This window comes from Symphalangus syndactylus, chromosome 23, assembly GCF_028878055.3.
Source record: "Symphalangus syndactylus isolate Jambi chromosome 23, NHGRI_mSymSyn1-v2.1_pri, whole genome shotgun sequence".
NCBI classification, from domain to species: Eukaryota; Metazoa; Chordata; class Mammalia; order Primates; family Hylobatidae; genus Symphalangus; species Symphalangus syndactylus.
The window spans coordinates 53,067,768-53,085,337 of record NC_072445.2 but is presented as its reverse complement, the minus strand read 5'-3'; the positions used below and the strand labels follow the sequence as shown (position 1 = coordinate 53,085,337).

At 41.3% G+C, this 17,570-nt stretch overlaps 1 protein-coding gene across 7 annotated transcripts in view; it reads right to left on the bottom strand.

The window, feature by feature from the left end:
- KIF13A (kinesin family member 13A) overlaps positions 1 to 17,570 on the bottom strand; it is a 244,840-nt gene that overhangs the window by 74,432 nt on the left and 152,838 nt on the right. For all 7 annotated transcript variants that reach the window (XR_008654282.2, XM_055264088.2, XM_063632214.1 and 4 more), the window contains exons 10-13: positions 6,659 to 6,770; positions 6,075 to 6,287; positions 3,052 to 3,162; positions 224 to 358 (exon numbers count right to left, since the gene is read on the bottom strand). Coding sequence is in view for 6 of the 7 variants with exons in the window: in XM_055264088.2 (XP_055120063.1) it covers positions 224 to 358; positions 3,052 to 3,162; positions 6,075 to 6,287; positions 6,659 to 6,770 (571 nt within the window). In the remaining variant the exon portion in view is untranslated. The remainder of the gene's footprint in view (positions 1 to 223; positions 359 to 3,051; positions 3,163 to 6,074; positions 6,288 to 6,658; positions 6,771 to 17,570) is intronic.

Here is a 17,570-nt window from a genome sequence, read left to right as displayed (position 1 = left end):
GAAGCCTGGACTCACAGGAGATCAGCCCCAACTGCACAGCCTCACATGATACAAAATAGCTGTTTTTCCTTCTCAGTGGTGATCCGAGGGCACTATCCATCTTAGTTTTACTGAGGGCGAAGCTGGATACAAAAAGCAGCATCACAGAGACAGGCACCCAGATTCAACTACGAACTGTATAGGAATGAATCTTGATTGCATATGTATTTATATGTTCTCCTACCTTTAAATAATAAACCAGAAGTTCGTTAAGAGCAGGGTCTGCATTCAGATTGACTAAGTAGCATTTGTCATCCCCCACCTTGATACCAGACATCTCCAGGGAAATCCCCATGCTTTCAAGTTGTCGTTGTCTTTCCTGTGCACAAAAACAGACAAAAGAAGGAAACTCTGTTTGTTGTTCTATTCACAAGATGTATCCACGGAAAGAGTAAGTCACTGTTTCTGGGGACAATGCCAACGGGATTACACATGCTACTCTGCTCAACCACATTAACAGAGAGTCTGCAGTGCATGACATCTTGTGGCAGGCGTGATAGGGGCACCAAGGATGAACCAGACACCATTTTGGCTCTTAAGGAGCTTAGAGTCTAGTAGAGGGAACAAGACCACATAACTAGAGCACAAAAGAGGAGAGCGTTGTGCTATTGAAGGGTACAAAATGCCAGGGGCTTCCAAGGAGAGAGATCATGATGGGTTAAGAGACCAAGAAAGGCTGCAGAAAGAGAATATATTTGAGATAGTGCTTGAAGCATAAGAATAATTTCAACAGAAATATAAAGATAGGGTGTTCTTGGGGCAGGGCATATGGAAGCACAGTAAAGAAAGGTTCTGGACATACTAGATGATTTCAGGGTCCAAGAACCCCTGGCAAATATGGGAAAGCAGTGAGAGTTAAGGCTGGAAGAGAAGGTTGGGTCTCTACTGCAGAAGGCCTTGTATTCACTCATTCATTCATTCAAGATATATTTATTAGAGTCTACAATGTAGTAGGTATTGATCTCGGGCTGGGAATACAGCACTGAACCCAATAAAGTCCCGTCTTTCATGAAAAGTTATATTCTGGTGGGAGGAGTCAGGCCATAAGAAAACAGTTAAGTCAATATGGTACATAGAATTTCCAATGGTGTTAATTACTATGGAGAAACATAAAGCAATGTTAAGCGGGATAGTGAGTGAGGTGTAGGGGTATGTGTGGGTGTGAACAATAAGAAACATATCAGCAGAAGGCTGGACTGGGTTCCAGTGACTGCTGTTAAGCTACGTGATTGGGATGGTCCAATATTTCCAAATGATCAATGAAATTAAAAATGTTCGTGAAATATATAGAGAAATTCATAATGCATATAACCCTGAGAATTAGTCCTTCCTTTATATTTTAACTTAAGTAAAAGTTAAAATATAAACATACAGCATTTCCTAACAAGCCCAAAGAATCAAATATACTGAAAAAATTATGATATGCTATATGTTACAAATTCTCTGTCAATTAGGTAGCCTCTTGGGAGGCCACGGCGGGTGGATCACCAGAGGTTAGGAGTTCGAGACCAGCCTGGCCAACATGGTGAATCCCTGTCTCTACTAAAAAATACAAAAATTGGCCAAGTGTAGTGGGACACACCTATAGTCCTAGCTACTTGGGAGGCTGAGGCAGGAGAATAGCTTGAACTGGGGAGGCGGAGGTTGCAGTGAGCCAAGATTGCGCCACTGCATTCCAGTCTGGGTGACGAAGCAAGGCTTCATCTCAATAAATAAATAAAATAAAATAAAATAAAAATCAGGTAGCCTCATGCTTTGCCAGGTGATTTAAAAATCACAAAACAAGGCTGGGCACAGTGGCTTACACTTGTAATCCTAGCACTTTGGGAGGCCAAGGTGGGTGGATCGCCTGAGCTCAGGAGTTTGAGATCAGCTGGGGCAACACGGTGAAACCCCATCTCTACTAAAGTACAAAAATAATTAGCCAGTAGTGGTGGCGTGAGCCTCTAGTCCCAGCTACTTGGGAGGCTGAGGCAGAAGAATCGCTTGTACCCACGAGGCGGAGGCTGCAGTGAGCCGAGATTGCACCACTGCACTCCAGCCTGGGCGACAGAGTGAGACTCTGTCTGCAAAAAAAAAAAATCACGAAACAGACTTTCGTTTAAATGTGAAGAGCAGGAAATATGAATGACATTTTCTGTAACCATGCTTGTTCAAATTTAGTGCTATCTAACACATCTAGCAAATATATGGGCCAAACTGTACGTTGATAAAAAGACATGACGTCAATGTCTAAAAGTGATCTTTGCTGGGCGAGGCACAGTGGCTCACACCTGTAACCCCAGCACTCTGGGAGGCTGAGGCAGAAGAATCACTTGAGCTCAGGAGTTTGAGACCAGCCCAGGAAACAAAATAAGACCCTAGCCCTACAAAAAAATAGATAAAATTAGCTGGGCATGGTAGCACATGCCTGTGGTCCCAGCTACTTGGGGGGCTGAGGGAGGAGAATCACTTGAGCCCAGGATGTTGAGGCTGCAAGAGAGCTGTGATTAAGCTGCTGTACTCCAGGCTGGGTGACACGCCTGGGTGACAGAGGGAGACCTTGTCTCCAAAAAAAAAAAAAGTGATCTTTGCCATCTCTGGTTCAGCAGAAAAGGGCCCTTAAAAGACTTTCTGAGGCCGGGTGCAGTGGCTCATGCCTGTAATCTCAGCACTTTGGGAGGCTGCGGCTGGCAGATCATCTGAGGTCAGGAGTTTGAGACCAGCCTGGCCAACATGATGAAACCCCATCTCTACTAAAAAATATAAAAATTAGCCGGGCACAGTAGTAGGCACCTGTAATCCCAGCTACTCGGGAGGCTAAGGCATGTGAACTGCTTGAGCCTGGGAGGTGGAGGTTGCAGTGAGTCAAGATCATGCCACTGCACCCCAGCCTGGGCGACAGAGTGAGACTCTGTCTCAAAAAAAAAAAAAAAAAAAAAAAAAGACTTTCTGAAGATGACAGGAAACTACACAGAAAAGACAATAAATGAAAAAGAATCCCACTATTTTAGGGCTAAATTATCAAGCTACCTGTGCGATCTCTTCTGTTTTCCTCAGCTTCTCTTCCCAAGTCACTGTTAGTTCTTTTATCAGCTTTTCAGACTCTTCGAGCTTCTCCTTCAGTTCGGGGGCCTTCATGGCCTTTAAAATGAAACCAGAGATATCTGATGTTCAAAATTTTTCCACCATTATGTACAAGACAATCAGTTACTGTCCCTCTTAAGCAGTTATCAATAGTCTGTTGGAAAAAAATAAGTTATATGCTATTGGGGTGGGTTTTTAACCTATTAATCAAATGAATGTAAGAGAACATGGCTGCTCCCTGAAAAAGAAATACCAGTGTCCTAAATGAAAATGAAACAAATCATTAGTCATTTTATCCATCATATTTAAATTTCACATTTAAAGCCCTAAAAGATGCTAACGTTCAACTTTGAAATAGATAAGCAGGAAAAAAGGTTACTTAAGCAGACTTCTTTTTCAATAAGACAGAGGTTAACACTCATCATCAATAAATGAATTCCAGCTAAATTAATCTGCTAGAAAAGGTAAAGACTTCTTATGTATTTTAAACTTTGAATTTGGGCCTTTAGACTATCTTTCTCCACTGATGGTCATGCATTTTGTTATTTATCATTATCATTCACCCAGAAGCAGCACAGCTGGCTAAAAGGGCAGTGGTTTCCCTTCTAGTTTGTTCAGGGAGAGTAACTAAGAGGTTTCAATACAGATACTTGTAGCTTAACAAAATTTTGAGGGGAGAAGCCTTTACTTGTCCATAATATGCTTTGACACCCTAAAGTAACATGAGCCTCTACAGAGTAAAACTCTGTGAACAAGAAAGATGGCAGAGCTTGGACAAGAAGCTGGGATGTGATGATCTGGAAGCTAGCTGAGTATGCCTGAGGCTCATGGTATTAACAGAGCCTGACAGTGGCATTTAGTGCTGAGTACAGTGGGACATATATGAAAATTAAAGGCCAGGCCAATGGCTCCTGCCTGTAACCCCAACAGTTTGGGAGGCTGAGGTGAGTGGATTACTTGAGACCAGCCGGGCTAACATGGCGAAACACTGTCTCTACTAAAAATATAAAAAAAAATTCGCTGGGTGTAATTGCGCATGCCTGTCTGTAATCCTAGCTACTTGGGAGGCTGAGGCAAATGAATCACTTGAATCCAGGAGATGGAGGTTGCAGTGAGCCAAGATGGTGCCGCTGCACACCAGCCTGGGCAACAGAGAGACTCTGTCCACCTGCCCCCGCCAAAAAAAAAAAAAAAGAAACAGAGAAAGAAAATTCTAGGTGGACTTATGTAGCTCTTCTTTTGTTTCCTTTGGCCAGGTATTGATTTGAGCCATCTCGCCTAGACTATGTGGTCACAGTAGAAATGCAAATAACTAGATAATCCACCTATAAACACACTGCAGAACCATTATACTTTCCTCCTAGCATCATGACTATTTTCAAGGTTTATCCAGCATTTTTATTTTTCTGGTGTTTTGCTACCCTTCTTACAATCTTTAAAAAAATTATACTTAATGCACTGAATGATTATAAATGATAATAAAAATCAGCAACATTTATTGAGCACCTACTATGTGCAAGGTATTGTGGTAAGTGCTTTCTAGTATCAATGTTAGGCTAGGGGTTGGGGATAAAAAAATTAATAAAACACAGCATCCTGTACTTTAAGAGCCACAGCCTGGAAGAAGAGAAAGATATATAAACAAACAATTACAATGCCATGCCAAGATCACCAATTAATGGAGTATTCAGACTCCTGGCTTCACCTTTTTATTTTTTCAGTCTTCTATTGATTACTTTTTGATGAAATACGCTGATGGATAAAAGTGTTAACATAGTGCCTGGCATGTAAATGCTCCATAAATAATGGCCATTAACTGTGTTTTTCTTTCTTTCTTTTTTTCTTACAACTTAATACTCTCCCAACTACAGTGGGGTCAGAAGAGAGTGGTGAAGGAATGTGAACTTAGAAGTGTCAGATACGCTCCCAAGTCCTGGCATGTGGAACCCCGTGACTTAAACTAAGGCACTTGGCCTCCAAAGCTGTCCTCTTACATATTTCAAATAAGACAGTGCCTCACCCAATAATTTGCAAAAAGCAACACCTATTTAGAAGAGTATATCATTATTAAAGTTTGAGTAAAGCCAAAGAAAGAAGATAACAATGCAAAAAGATTTTGTTTCTTGTCAGGGCCTGATATAAATGGAAAACAAAAAGATTTCTGAATTATTCCTAATGTTTAATTATCGTTGATCATGCTGTTTCCATGGCTTAACAAGGAGATGATACCTAACTAAATTCTCTGAAAATTGCAAGGCCCTGTGGAAATAATAGTTTATAATGTTAATATAAACAACATACTTTCCCACTGAAAGTTCAAAGGCCAACTGATTTACTGAAGCAAATGATCAGGTAGTAGCAGGAATTATCTCTTATTTGTTTGTTTCCATGACTATAAGTTCCTAGGACAGAAGTCTTGTATTACTCATGTTGGTCTTCACAATGCTTAGCATTCGGCAGATGCCAATAAACACTGAAGTGCCGAACCACATTGAGATAATGTATTAGTCAGTTCTCACACTGCTATAAAGAAATACCTGAGACTGGGTAATTTATAAAGAAAAGGGAGTTTAATTGGCTCACGGTTCCACAGGCTGCATAAAAAGCATGGCTGGGGAGAGGCCTCAGGAAACTTACAATAATGGCGGAAGGGGAAGCAGGCACATCCTACATGACTGGAGCAGGAGGAAGGGAGTGAAAGAGGAAGTGGCACACACTTTTAAACAGCCAGATCTGGTGAGAACTCACTATCATGAGAACAGCAAGGGGGAAGTTCACCCCCATGATCCAGTCACCTCCTATCAGGCCCCTCCTCCAACACTGGTGATTACAATTCGACATGAAATTTGGGTGGGGACATAAATCCAAACCATATCAGATGACCTACAATTGCAAATGAGCACACCCTTGCCAGTCAAATACCACAAGCCAGGGAACTTTACCAGCAGGGAGCACCAGGCTGCTCTTACCTCTGCCTGAGAGAGCTGCTCTCTCAGTTTCTCGACTTCCTCCCGCAGTTCTCGGATCACTTTTGCGTTGGGGTCCTCATTCACAACAGCATGGTTCACAATCCTTTTGGCTCGGTCTGCATATCTTAGGGTGGAGAGGGTCTCTTCATAGTTGTCTGCGGCTGGGCTGATTGTGGCTATCATAGAGGTTTGGCTGTTGCCCCCCAAATTGTCCTGCCAAGTATTTCAAACAGCATCTTAGGAAGCCCATTCCATGGACAACACATATGACAGAAGCACTAAATGTGTTAGGTATGACACTATTCTCTATGAAGGAAACATTATGTGGAAATGGACTTGCATTTCACAAATAATGTCACGACAAGATGAAATGTGTCCTCTCTATATTCAAGCAATGAATAATGCCTGTCAAACAGCATTCAAATGGAATAAAAAGGAGTTTTCATTCTGTGTTCCTAGGAATTAGAATAACTGTCATCAGGAGAGTTCTTCAGGTATTTGTTTAGCTTTGTACACACCTTTACTCTGTCACATCTGGAATAGCCAATTTTTACTTGGAAAAGAACACTAGAGCAATGGATTACCTTAAGCAGCCAAGTGAGGACTGAATCTCGATAAGGCACAAATTTGCTTTTACCCTTGCCAGCTGCCTGGTCAGCCAGTGATGATATAACCAACCCCAAAGTTGTAAGCGATCTGTCAAGAAAAAATGAAAAATTAGTTTTATGGAATGTTTATTTGGTTTAAGTATAAAATATGCAGAACAATAAAGCTCCACACTTAATATAATCAAATCTCTACTAATGTGTCAAGAAGCTGGGGGAGGAGGCCGGGCGTTGGTGGCTCACGCCCGTAATCCCAGCACTTTGGGAGGCCAAGGTGGATGAATCACTTGAGGCCAGGGGTTTGAGACGAGCCTGGCCAACATGGTGAAACCCTGTCTCTACTAAAAATACAAAAATTAGCTGGGCGTGGTGGCAGGTGCCTGTAATCTCAGCTACTTGGGAGGCTGAAGCAGGAGAATCTCTGGAACCCGGGAGTTAGAGGTTGCAGTGAGCCGAGACTGTGCCACTGCACTGCAGCCTGGGCGACAGAGTGAGACTCTTTCAAAAAAACAAAAACAAAGAAACCCCACAAAAACCAAAATATCACAAAGAGAAAGTGCTTTGTAAATGGTTTAAAAAGTTAAATCCAGCTGGGCATGGTGGCTCACACCTGTAATCCCAGCACTTTGGAAGGCCGAGGCAGGCGGATCATGAGGTCAAGGGTCAGGAGATCAAGACCATCCCAGCCAACATGGTAAAACCCCATCTCTACTAAAAATACAAAAATTAGCCAGGCGTGACGGCGTGTGCCTATAGTCCCAGCTACTTGGGAGGCTGAGGCAGGAAAATTGCTTGAACTCAGGAGGCACAGGCTGCAGTGAGCCAAGATCGCACCACTGTACTCCAGCCTGGGCAACACAGCAAGACTCCATCTCAAAAAAAAAAAAAAAAAAAGTTAAATGCTACTACAAATAACAAAGAAGGACACAAACTGGCAAGTGAAAGACTAGACAGCTTTCTTTTTAATGTTAACAATAGATTTCCATCAAATAAGCTGAAAGGAAAGCAGCCTATTTCCCACAAAACATAATTCCCCAAAGACGAGTTACTGAAAAGTCCCCGAAATACAATATAAACTCAAGATTCAGAAAATGAACCAGGATTCATTTGATCAGAATGGCTGTTAGAATTTTAATAACAGCCGTTACCACAGAGTTGCATAAATATGTACATCTTTTTAAGTGAAACAAGTCAAAAAAATTAAAATAAAAAATATATAAAAGAAACAAGTCAGACACAGAAAAACAAATACTGCATGTCCTTACTCATAAGTGGAAGCTAAATAATGTGTGCTCATGGACATAGAGACCGGAATGGACAATGGAGACTTGGAAGGGTGAGGGAGTCGAAGGGGAGAGGATGACAAGCTTATTTTTTGTTTGTTTGTTTTTTGAGATGGAGTTTCGCTCTGTCACCCAGGCTGGAGTTCAGTGGCATGATATGATTTTAGCTCAATGCAACCTCCACCTCCCAGGTTCAAGAGATTCTCCTGCCTCAGCCTCCCGAGTAGCTGGGAATACAGGCGCCCGCCACCACATCTGGCTGATTTTTGTATTTTTAGCAGAGATGGAGTTTCACAATGTTGCCCAGGCTGGTCTTGAACTCCTGATCTTAAATGATCCACTCATCCTGGCATCCCAAAGTGCTGGGATTATAGGCGTGCGCCACTGCACCCAGTCAAGAAGCTTAATTAATACTTAATGAGTACAATGTATGTTATTCAGGTGACGGATACCTTAAAAGCCCTGACTTGACCACTGCACAATCTGTGACTGTAACAAAATTGCACTTGTACCCCATACATTTATACACAAAAACGTGTATCATACTTGACAGATTTAAAGGTGAAACAAATCTAACCCAAGAGAAGTGAAAACATAAGTCTACACAAAAACTTGTACATGAATATTCAAAGTAGCTTTATCCACAAAAGTCAAAATGTGGAAACGACCCCATGCCCATCAAATGATGAAGTGATGAATAAAATCCAGTATATACACACAATGGAATATCATTTGGCCATAAAAGAGAGTAAGTTCAGATACATGTATCACAACAACTACAACACGGATGAACCCTGGCAAATTATTTTATGTGAAAGAAGTCAAACACAAAAGGCCACTGTCCTGGGTTGGACAGTATTCATGTCCGCCAGACCCTCAGAATGTGACCCTACTTGGAAAAAGGGTCCTTGCAGATGTAATCAGTTAAGATGAGATCATACTGGATTAGAGAGGGCCCTAATCTAATGAGTGATGTCCTTATAAGAAGGTCATATAAAGACACCCAAGGGAGACGGCCACGTGAAGATGCAGGCAGAGACTGGAGTGATGCATCTACAAGCCAGGGAATGCCGAGGATTGATGGCCCTACAGAAACAAGGGGAGAGGCATGGAACAGATTCTCCCTCTGACCCCCTAAGAGGGAACAAACCCTGCTGACCCCTTGATTTCAGACTTCTGGCCTGCAGAATTGTGAGAAATAAATTTCTGTTGTTTTAAGCTACTCAGTTTGTGGTAATCTGTTACAGTAGCAATAGCAAGCGAACACGGCCATACAATGTATGATTCCATTTATATGAAATATCTAGAATAGGCAATCTATAGAGATGGAGGTAGCGGTTGACTAGGGCTGTGGGTGGGGGTAATAGGGAATGATCTGGATACAAGGTTTCTTTTGGGTATGATGAAAATGTTTTAAAATGAGACTGTAGTGATGGCGGTACAACTCTGAATATATTAACACTACTGAATTGAACACTTTAAAATGGTGAACTATATTGTATGTGGGTTACTTCTTAATACAGCTGTTCAAAAAAATTAAATACGTCCAATCACTCCTCCAAAGGTAACAATTTTATGAAAAAAATACTGTATGTGATAATAGAGGCAAGTAGGAGTTCAATAAAAGGTAAAAACACATTTCTGCTTTAATATAGAATACAGGGCATTTTTTTCACATTTTACAACTATCGATATTTTTGATTGGAAACAATTCTTTGAACTATCCCAGATATTTTACTATCTATGTGTGGCAGATATTATTTTAATTCACACAAGCTCTAAAGAGTTCAGTGACTTAAAAGTCAATATTAGTAACTTTATGGTTGACAGTGACCTTTCACATGAAAATACATTTTGGAGATGACATGGATTTATCCATCACGGAGAGAAGACTTTCCTCTACTTTGTGGCAACTACTTATAATTTCTACTTTGACAGTGTAAGGGGGAAACACAGAAAGTTTCTAGTACTCCTAAATGTAGAAACATAAAATCTAAATAGCACTTTGAGAGAAAAAAGGAAAGATACAGTGTCATCAATGTCCATCGTACGTCTTGTCTGCAAGCTGATTGAAGGGTGCCAGAATATGGATTATTTTAAGCTAGAGGCCACTGAGAACCAGCAGACTCAGGAAAAGCTCTAAAAACATGGCATCAATTTTCCTTTTGTAAAGGACATTTCCATTTGTAGAGGTGTCTCCCTCTCTAGCACCAAGAAGGGGAGTACTGTTAACAACTCTTAAAGGTGGAGAAGTGACAAAAACCTGTGTCACAAACCTCTCTAGACAACTCTTGTTCACCATACTTTTCCTGGTCACCTTCCCATAACCTGCCTCCCCCATCCAGAAGCCCAAAACCCCTTTTCCCTTTTTTTTTCAAAGATAGGGTCTCACTTTGTTGCCCAGGCACTGGCACAATCATGGCTCACTGCAGCCTCAACCTCCCAGGCTCAAGCGATCCTCTCACCTCATTCTCCTGAGTAGCTGGAACTACAGGTGCATGCCACCACACTCAGCTAATGTTTTATAGAGAAGGGGCCTCACTTTGTTGCCCAGGCTGGTCTTGAACTACTGGACTCAAGGGATCCTCCTGTCTTGGCCTCCCAAAGTTCTGGGATTACAGGTGTGAGCCACCATGCACAGTCATATGCCCAAGTATATCCACCACTTTGGGTTATTCATCTCTGGGTGCTCCCATGTATAAGCAAGATGCATATGCTAATAAAATTCTAGTTGCTTTCCTCTTGTTAATCTGTCTTTGGCCAGTCTAATTTACAGGGCAAATAGAGGAAAAATATTTTTTCTCCCCTACATCAGTATAGCATGTAAGCAGCAGCAGCAGAGGGGTGGAGCTGTATGGAAGTGTTATATAACTCCAATTCCCATGTATATTTTGCTCTGTAATTCATCCAGTTAGAGAAGTGTATCATTAGTAGAAGCCGCCCCTTTTATCTAATAGTATGCACACATTCAAAACAAGAACTCTATCTAAATCTATTACCGTCCCCTTGGAACAGAATGAAAATAACTGCAGGGTAAGTGGTACTCAATGGTAAGTGAGAGATAATCAGGTCACCCAGGGATGAGGAGCCCATGCTATCCTTTTCGTCTGCGTTCTTCTCAGAAGCAATGATGCAGGGGCTTCTGGAATCCCAAAACCTGTTAGAAAGTTCAACGTCTGAAAGGTGAATCACAGCCTTATATGTCTGTTTGTGCGTGTTTGTGTGTCTATACACACACACACACATATACGTAAGTACATGTATGTGTGTGTGTATATATATATACATATATACACTTATACATATATTAATTTTTTTTCTTTCAGATAGGGTCTTGCTCTGTCACCCAGGCTGGAGAGCAGTGGTACAATCCTGGCTCACTGCAGCCTTGACCTCCCAGGATCAAGCGATCCTCCCACCTCAGCCCCCTCAAGTAGCTGAGACCACAGGTGTGCACCACTACACCTGGCTAATTTTTAAATTTTTTTGTAGAGATGGGGTCTGGCTATGTTGCCCAGGCTGGTCTCGAACACCTGGGCTCAAGTGAGCCTCCCACCTCAGCCTCCCAAAGTGTTGGGATTACACGCATAAGCCACTGAGCCTGGCCAGGCTTACATATTTTTATGAATTATTTTATTCCCAGGGAACTTAAAAATATAAAAAAACCACTAAGTATTGATCCTGCTAATACTGTCTTCTCAAGCTGGAGGCCAGCGGGCAGCCTGTTGGCCTCACAGGAATCCATAACAGGGGAACAGCTGTTTGCCAATTTTAGTGCCAAAATAAGTTATTCCAGGAATCTTTCTGATTCTACTAAAGCACAGCTCCTGAAGTTGGATATAGTAAGGAAGCTCCTAATCTTTAAATCTCTCACCACAAGTTCTTAGGCAGGGGTGGGAGGGTCTGACTGGAGAGGAAGTAAGTCTTAAGCTAGGAGATGACATTTATAAAAGGACAGTCATGTTTTAAGATAGAATTTTTTTTTTTTTTTAAATCTATCTATCATAATGAAAAAGTCAGGGTAAAAAAAGTAAAAGAAAGTTGGGAGGGTCAAAAGCAAAATAAAAGCCACTCCAATAAATATAATCCATGACAAAAACTGAGTTACAATTCAACTTTTTTTTTTTCTTTTCTGCACCTTCCCCTAACCTGCACTATTTCCCCTGAAACTCTGACCATCAGATTTCTTTCCTTGGGAGTGGATATGATGTACATGTTATCTGTATTGTATAGGATGGATTTCAAATATTATTTTACTTATTAGTCCAATAATCAGTTCTAAGATCATACATATAATACTTACTAAACTTTATTGGAGTTATCTGTGTAGCTATTTCTCTGCCTTTCTATTTAGATTGTGATTACCTTGAAGGCAGACGGTGTAATTTGCCATACACATTCCTCCATGCAATTACTGTGTTTCGTTTATGACTGAAAGCACTCAGTAAATATCTGCAGCGTTAATCTGAATCTAGATCCAGTGAAGACCAAAACATGGACCTCTGTTTAAAAAGGACTAATTCAATGATGGTTTTGGGATACATCGAGTGCTATTTGCTAACAGAACACTGGTTTTGCTGGAAGCAATGTGCTGGGCTAAAAACTCTATTTTCCAAAGTCCTCTCTGAAGCTTCAGGTAGCCATTAAACACAGTTCTGGCTAAGGAGATGTAGGTAAACATTACTGGGTGGGGCTTCCAAGAAAACTGTTTTTCTCCTGATGAAAGAAGGTACAAATTCAGCTGACAGAAGCCTGTGTTTTTTTGCCCTTCCTCCTTTTTCCTTCTTCCAGTTTGTCCCATAGATATGGATGTGATGTTTGGAATGGTAGAGCCATCCTGAGATCATGAGGATGACATGAACCCACATTAAAGTTAGTAGAGCTGTGTGCATTTCTGAGGTGCTGTACCAGCCTCTGGACTTCTTGTTAAATGAGAAAAATTAACTCACGTCATTGTCAGTGTAGCTGGTTTCTGTTGCCTAGAGCAGAATGCAATCCCTGGCTTTGAAATAATTAGTTGAAGCTGGGCACGGTGGCTCACGCCCGTAATCCAGCACTTTTGGAGGCGGAGGGGGCAGATCACCTTAGGCCAGGAGTTTGAGACCAGCCTGGCCAACATGGTGAAACCCTATCTCTACTAAAAATACAAAAATTAACTGAGAGTGGTGGCGCACGCCTATAATCCCAGCTACTCGGGAGGCTGAGGCAGGAGAATCACTTGAACTCAGGAGATGGAGGTCGCAGTGAGCCGAGATCATGCCACTGCACTCCAGCCTGGGTGACAGAGTGAGACTCCATCTCAAAAAAAAAAAAAAGAAAAAAAAAAAAGAAAAGAAAAGAAAAGAAATAATTAGTTGAAAGATTGATGAAGTAAGTGGATTTGAGTTTAGCGTTCTCCCCAGTAAGTCCTCACTCTTAACAGTAAAGGAGAAATGGAAAATATGGAGAGCAAATTATGAGTAAAGGACAGTACCATCACATGACAGGAGAGCAAAGAAAATGGTAATAGCTACAGTATCAGCCTCATTTCCTTTCAAATTGTTTTCCAGTGGTTAACGCCAATCATTAAACTCAATGTTCATCTAACGAGTATCATTCCCAATCTCATTTCCATTTCAACTGTTGTGGTAGAACAATAGAGTACACACTGACATTTCTGAAAATGTTAGTGTATACTTTAAAACGTTACTGTATAATTTATTGTTCTAGGGATCTTAATATATGTTAAACCTAGAATTCTGTCATCAAATAAGTCTGGGGAATGACAAGCCAAAGTTTTACAGGATTTATTACTGCAGGACGTCTCTGAGTTTTTAGCACTGTGAATCTCCAAAGAAAGGTTTTATAATTATTCTTTCTCAAAATAACTTGTCCAAGGATTCGTTTCCTTCCAAAGCCATTTGAGGAACTAGTGTTTGACAAAAATGCTTTAGGAAACCTTGGGTAACCCTATCAAATTCTTCCAACGATGTGGCTACTGTGTCCCAAGGAGCAGAGTTTTGCTGCCCTTGATGGGTCTCTCACATTAAATGCAAAGATGTCTATCCAGGTTTTTAATTCACATGTATGGACTCCGTAATGTACAACTCATAAATTAAGAAGGACACCCACCCTTGAGTAACGGACAGAAGTAAGCCATTTTATTTTTCTCCCTCGATACAAATTCATGTTTTATTATTCAGGAAATACCTCTTTAGAGTGGGGCTTCTGTAAGAGAATGAACCAGAATCATGGAAAGTACTCAAGAAGAAAAAAAGGAAGACTGAGTGTATTAGTCCATTTTCATGCTGCTGATAAAGACACACCCAAGACTGGGTAATTTTTAAAGAAAAAGAGGTTTAATGGACTCACAGTTCCATGTGGCTGGGGAGGCCTCACAATCATGACAGAAGGCAAAAGGAACGTCGGCAGCAGGCAAGAGAGAGAATGGGAACCAAGGAAAAGGGATTTCCCCTTATAAAACCATCAGATCTCGTGAGACTTATTCACGACCACGAGAACAGTATGAGGGAAACCGCTCCCATGATTCAATTAACTTCCACTGGGTCCCTCCCACAACACGTGGTAATTATGGAAGCTACGATTCAAGATGAGACTTTGGTGGGACACAGCCATACCGTATCACCAAGTCACATGAAATACTAGAAATATCATGCTTACAAGTTACTCTATTATAACAAATTACACTGATACAATCCCAGAAGTAACATATGAATTTCTCTAGAACAAGTGTTCAACGGAACCCACTTTTGGAGATGTTAGCTTATTGATAAGATGTTAGCTTATTAACCACAGGAATTGAAATAGGAATGAGACTGGGAACGATACCCATTAGATAAACATTGTTTGCATTTAGTGACTAGCCATTACTGAATAAAATGGAACCATTTTCAGTGTCCGCGGGTATTAGAGAGTGCTCTATGATCCAAATGTGTTCTCAGCAAAGCTGAAGCAGCCAGACTGCAGTGACAAGGAAAAGGCTTCCTCATTCCACCTTCACTAGACAGGTAGAGCAGCAGATTGGCTTTTCAAATGTATTCCCCTGTGAAGATGGTCCACAGATGACCTATACCTCCTAAGCTCTGAACACTCCCTGGCAGTAGGCCACGCAGTGTCTTAATTCTTTAATGAAAGGAGTAACATGTGCTTAAAGGTCTTAAGAGCTTCAGGAGACATGAAGTTCCTAAATCCACAGCCCATTAAGCAGACACTGATGTTTGTGTGAAGTCCCTGACAGGCCTGCTTAAGAGGATTATTAATGCTCCATCCAAAGAAATGTAAGTGGGAGGCCGAGAGAAAGCTTAAGAACATGTCAGAGATTTCTTTAGTTCTGGAACTCAACCTTTTTTTTTTTTTTCTGAGACAGCCTCCCGAGTAGCTGGGATTACAGGCGCCCACTACCACGCCCAGCTGATTTTTGTATTTTTAGTAGAGACAGGGTTTCATCATGTTGGTCAGGTTGGTCTTGAACTCCTGACCTCAAGTGATCCACCTGCCTCAGCCTCCCAAAATGCTGGGACTACAGGAGTGAGCCACTGCACCCGGCCAAGGCATACTAAATGTTTGCTGGGATTTTACTTATGTTATTCAACATCTCTAAGCATCAGTCCTTTCCTCATCTTTAAAAAGAGATAAAAATACATGTTATGAGCCTCCCGGAGTGTATGAAAATGCTCTGAAAAGTATAAAGAACCCTTAAAAAGGAAGATCATACCTCATAAACTAGTAAGTAATATACACATCCATTTGTGAAAGAGACAGTATGTAAATAAGACGAGGCCAGAAGCGGTGGATCACACCTATAACCCTAGCACTTTGGAAGGCCAAGACGGGAAAATTGCTTGAGGCCAAGAGTTTAAGACTAGCCTGGTCAACATAGCGAGACCCCATTTCTTTAAAAAAAAAAAAAAAAGGAAGGAAGAAAAGAGAGTAAGATGTTGAGAGAATTCCATTCAATTCACCAGTCATTATGAAAAAAGAGCCAGTTACTAAATGATCTAAATCATGTAATCACCAAGCCTTGGGGTAATCCAGTAAGGGACACTACATAAATTCACATCCAAAATTAAGGGGGCACTATTTACATTTTCTCTGGGACAAAAGTATCATCTAGATGCTGCCTGGCAAACAGAATGCACAGCCATCCCCACAAGTGTAGCCACAGTGGCTGAGCCTGGGCTCGGAGACCAACTGACTGCAACCATTTCCAAAATCCACACTTAGAACTTGGTGACCTGGGAGACATCATTAAACTGTGCTCTGTCTTGGTTTTCTCATCTGTAAAATGGGGATAACGGACCCATGCCTTGATGCTGATGTGACACTGCATATGGAGCATTCAGAATAGTGCCTGGCATTAGCAAGAGCTCAGTAAAATTAGTGGTCATTCCACATCTAGGCCAGTCATACACACACACACACTCTAAATTCCAACAAGTTTACAGACTTTCTAGTGTGATCCCACAAGCGCCACTGGCAGGCATGGCCCAGCACTTGCAAATGAATCTCCAGGAGGTGTGGCAATCTTTTCTTTGAAACCTGCTCCTTCACACTCCCATTTCTGCCTCCCCATCCTGGTTTCTGAACTCATTCTGGCATGCAGGGCTGCAGTGCCAATCTGGAATCTTGCAATGCCTTGTCAGGAAATACAGCAAAATCCTTTGTTATCAGAGCAGGAGACAGAATGACTGGATGATTAGCTTCCTATAGAGTAGTGGTCTTTCCCTGTGAGTATGGCTGTGTCCATCTGATAGAGGGGCCACTATTTTACTTCTAATTTTTAAACTTTTGTATACTAAAATAATAATGTGTTAACATCATCTTAAATGCAAGCTGTGCAAACATGTTCCTGAATATATTTCCTCTTGTCACATTCTGTCCTAAACGAAACCCTAAGTTATTACAGCTCAACAGAAAAAGATTACAAGTACACACTGAACTACTTTCTGTTGAACTTGGAATCATGATAATGGTTATCCTGATTATAAAAAACAACAGCTATAACAGCTAATATTTATTCACTGCATACTAAGTGCCAGGCATTTTTCTAAGCACATTATGGTCATTTTATCCCTAACAAATCTGTGAAGTAGGTACTATTATTATTATTTTTTTTTGAGATGGAGTTTCACTCTTGTTGCCCAGGCTGGAGTGCAGTGGCGCGATCTCGGCTCACTGCAACCTCTGTCTCCCAGGTTCAAGCGATTCTCTTGCCTCAGCCTCCCGAGTAGCTGGGATTATAGGCGTCTGCCACCATACCTGGCTAATTTTTTGCATTTTTAGTATAGAAGGGGTTTCATCATATTATCCAGGCTGGTCTCAAACTCCTGACCTCAGGTGATCCACCCACCTCAGCCTCCCAAAGTGCTAGGATTACGGGCATGAGCCACCGTGCCTGGCTTGCTTTTATTTTTAATTGACACACAATTGTGCATATTTATGGAGTAAAGTGTGATATTTTGATGCATGTATACAATGTATAATGATCAATTTAGGGTAATTAGTATATCCATCACCTCAAACACATCATTTTTTTGTGTTAGGAACACTGAAAATCCACTTTCCTAGCTATTTGAAAATATACAACAAACTGTCAATTACAGTCACCC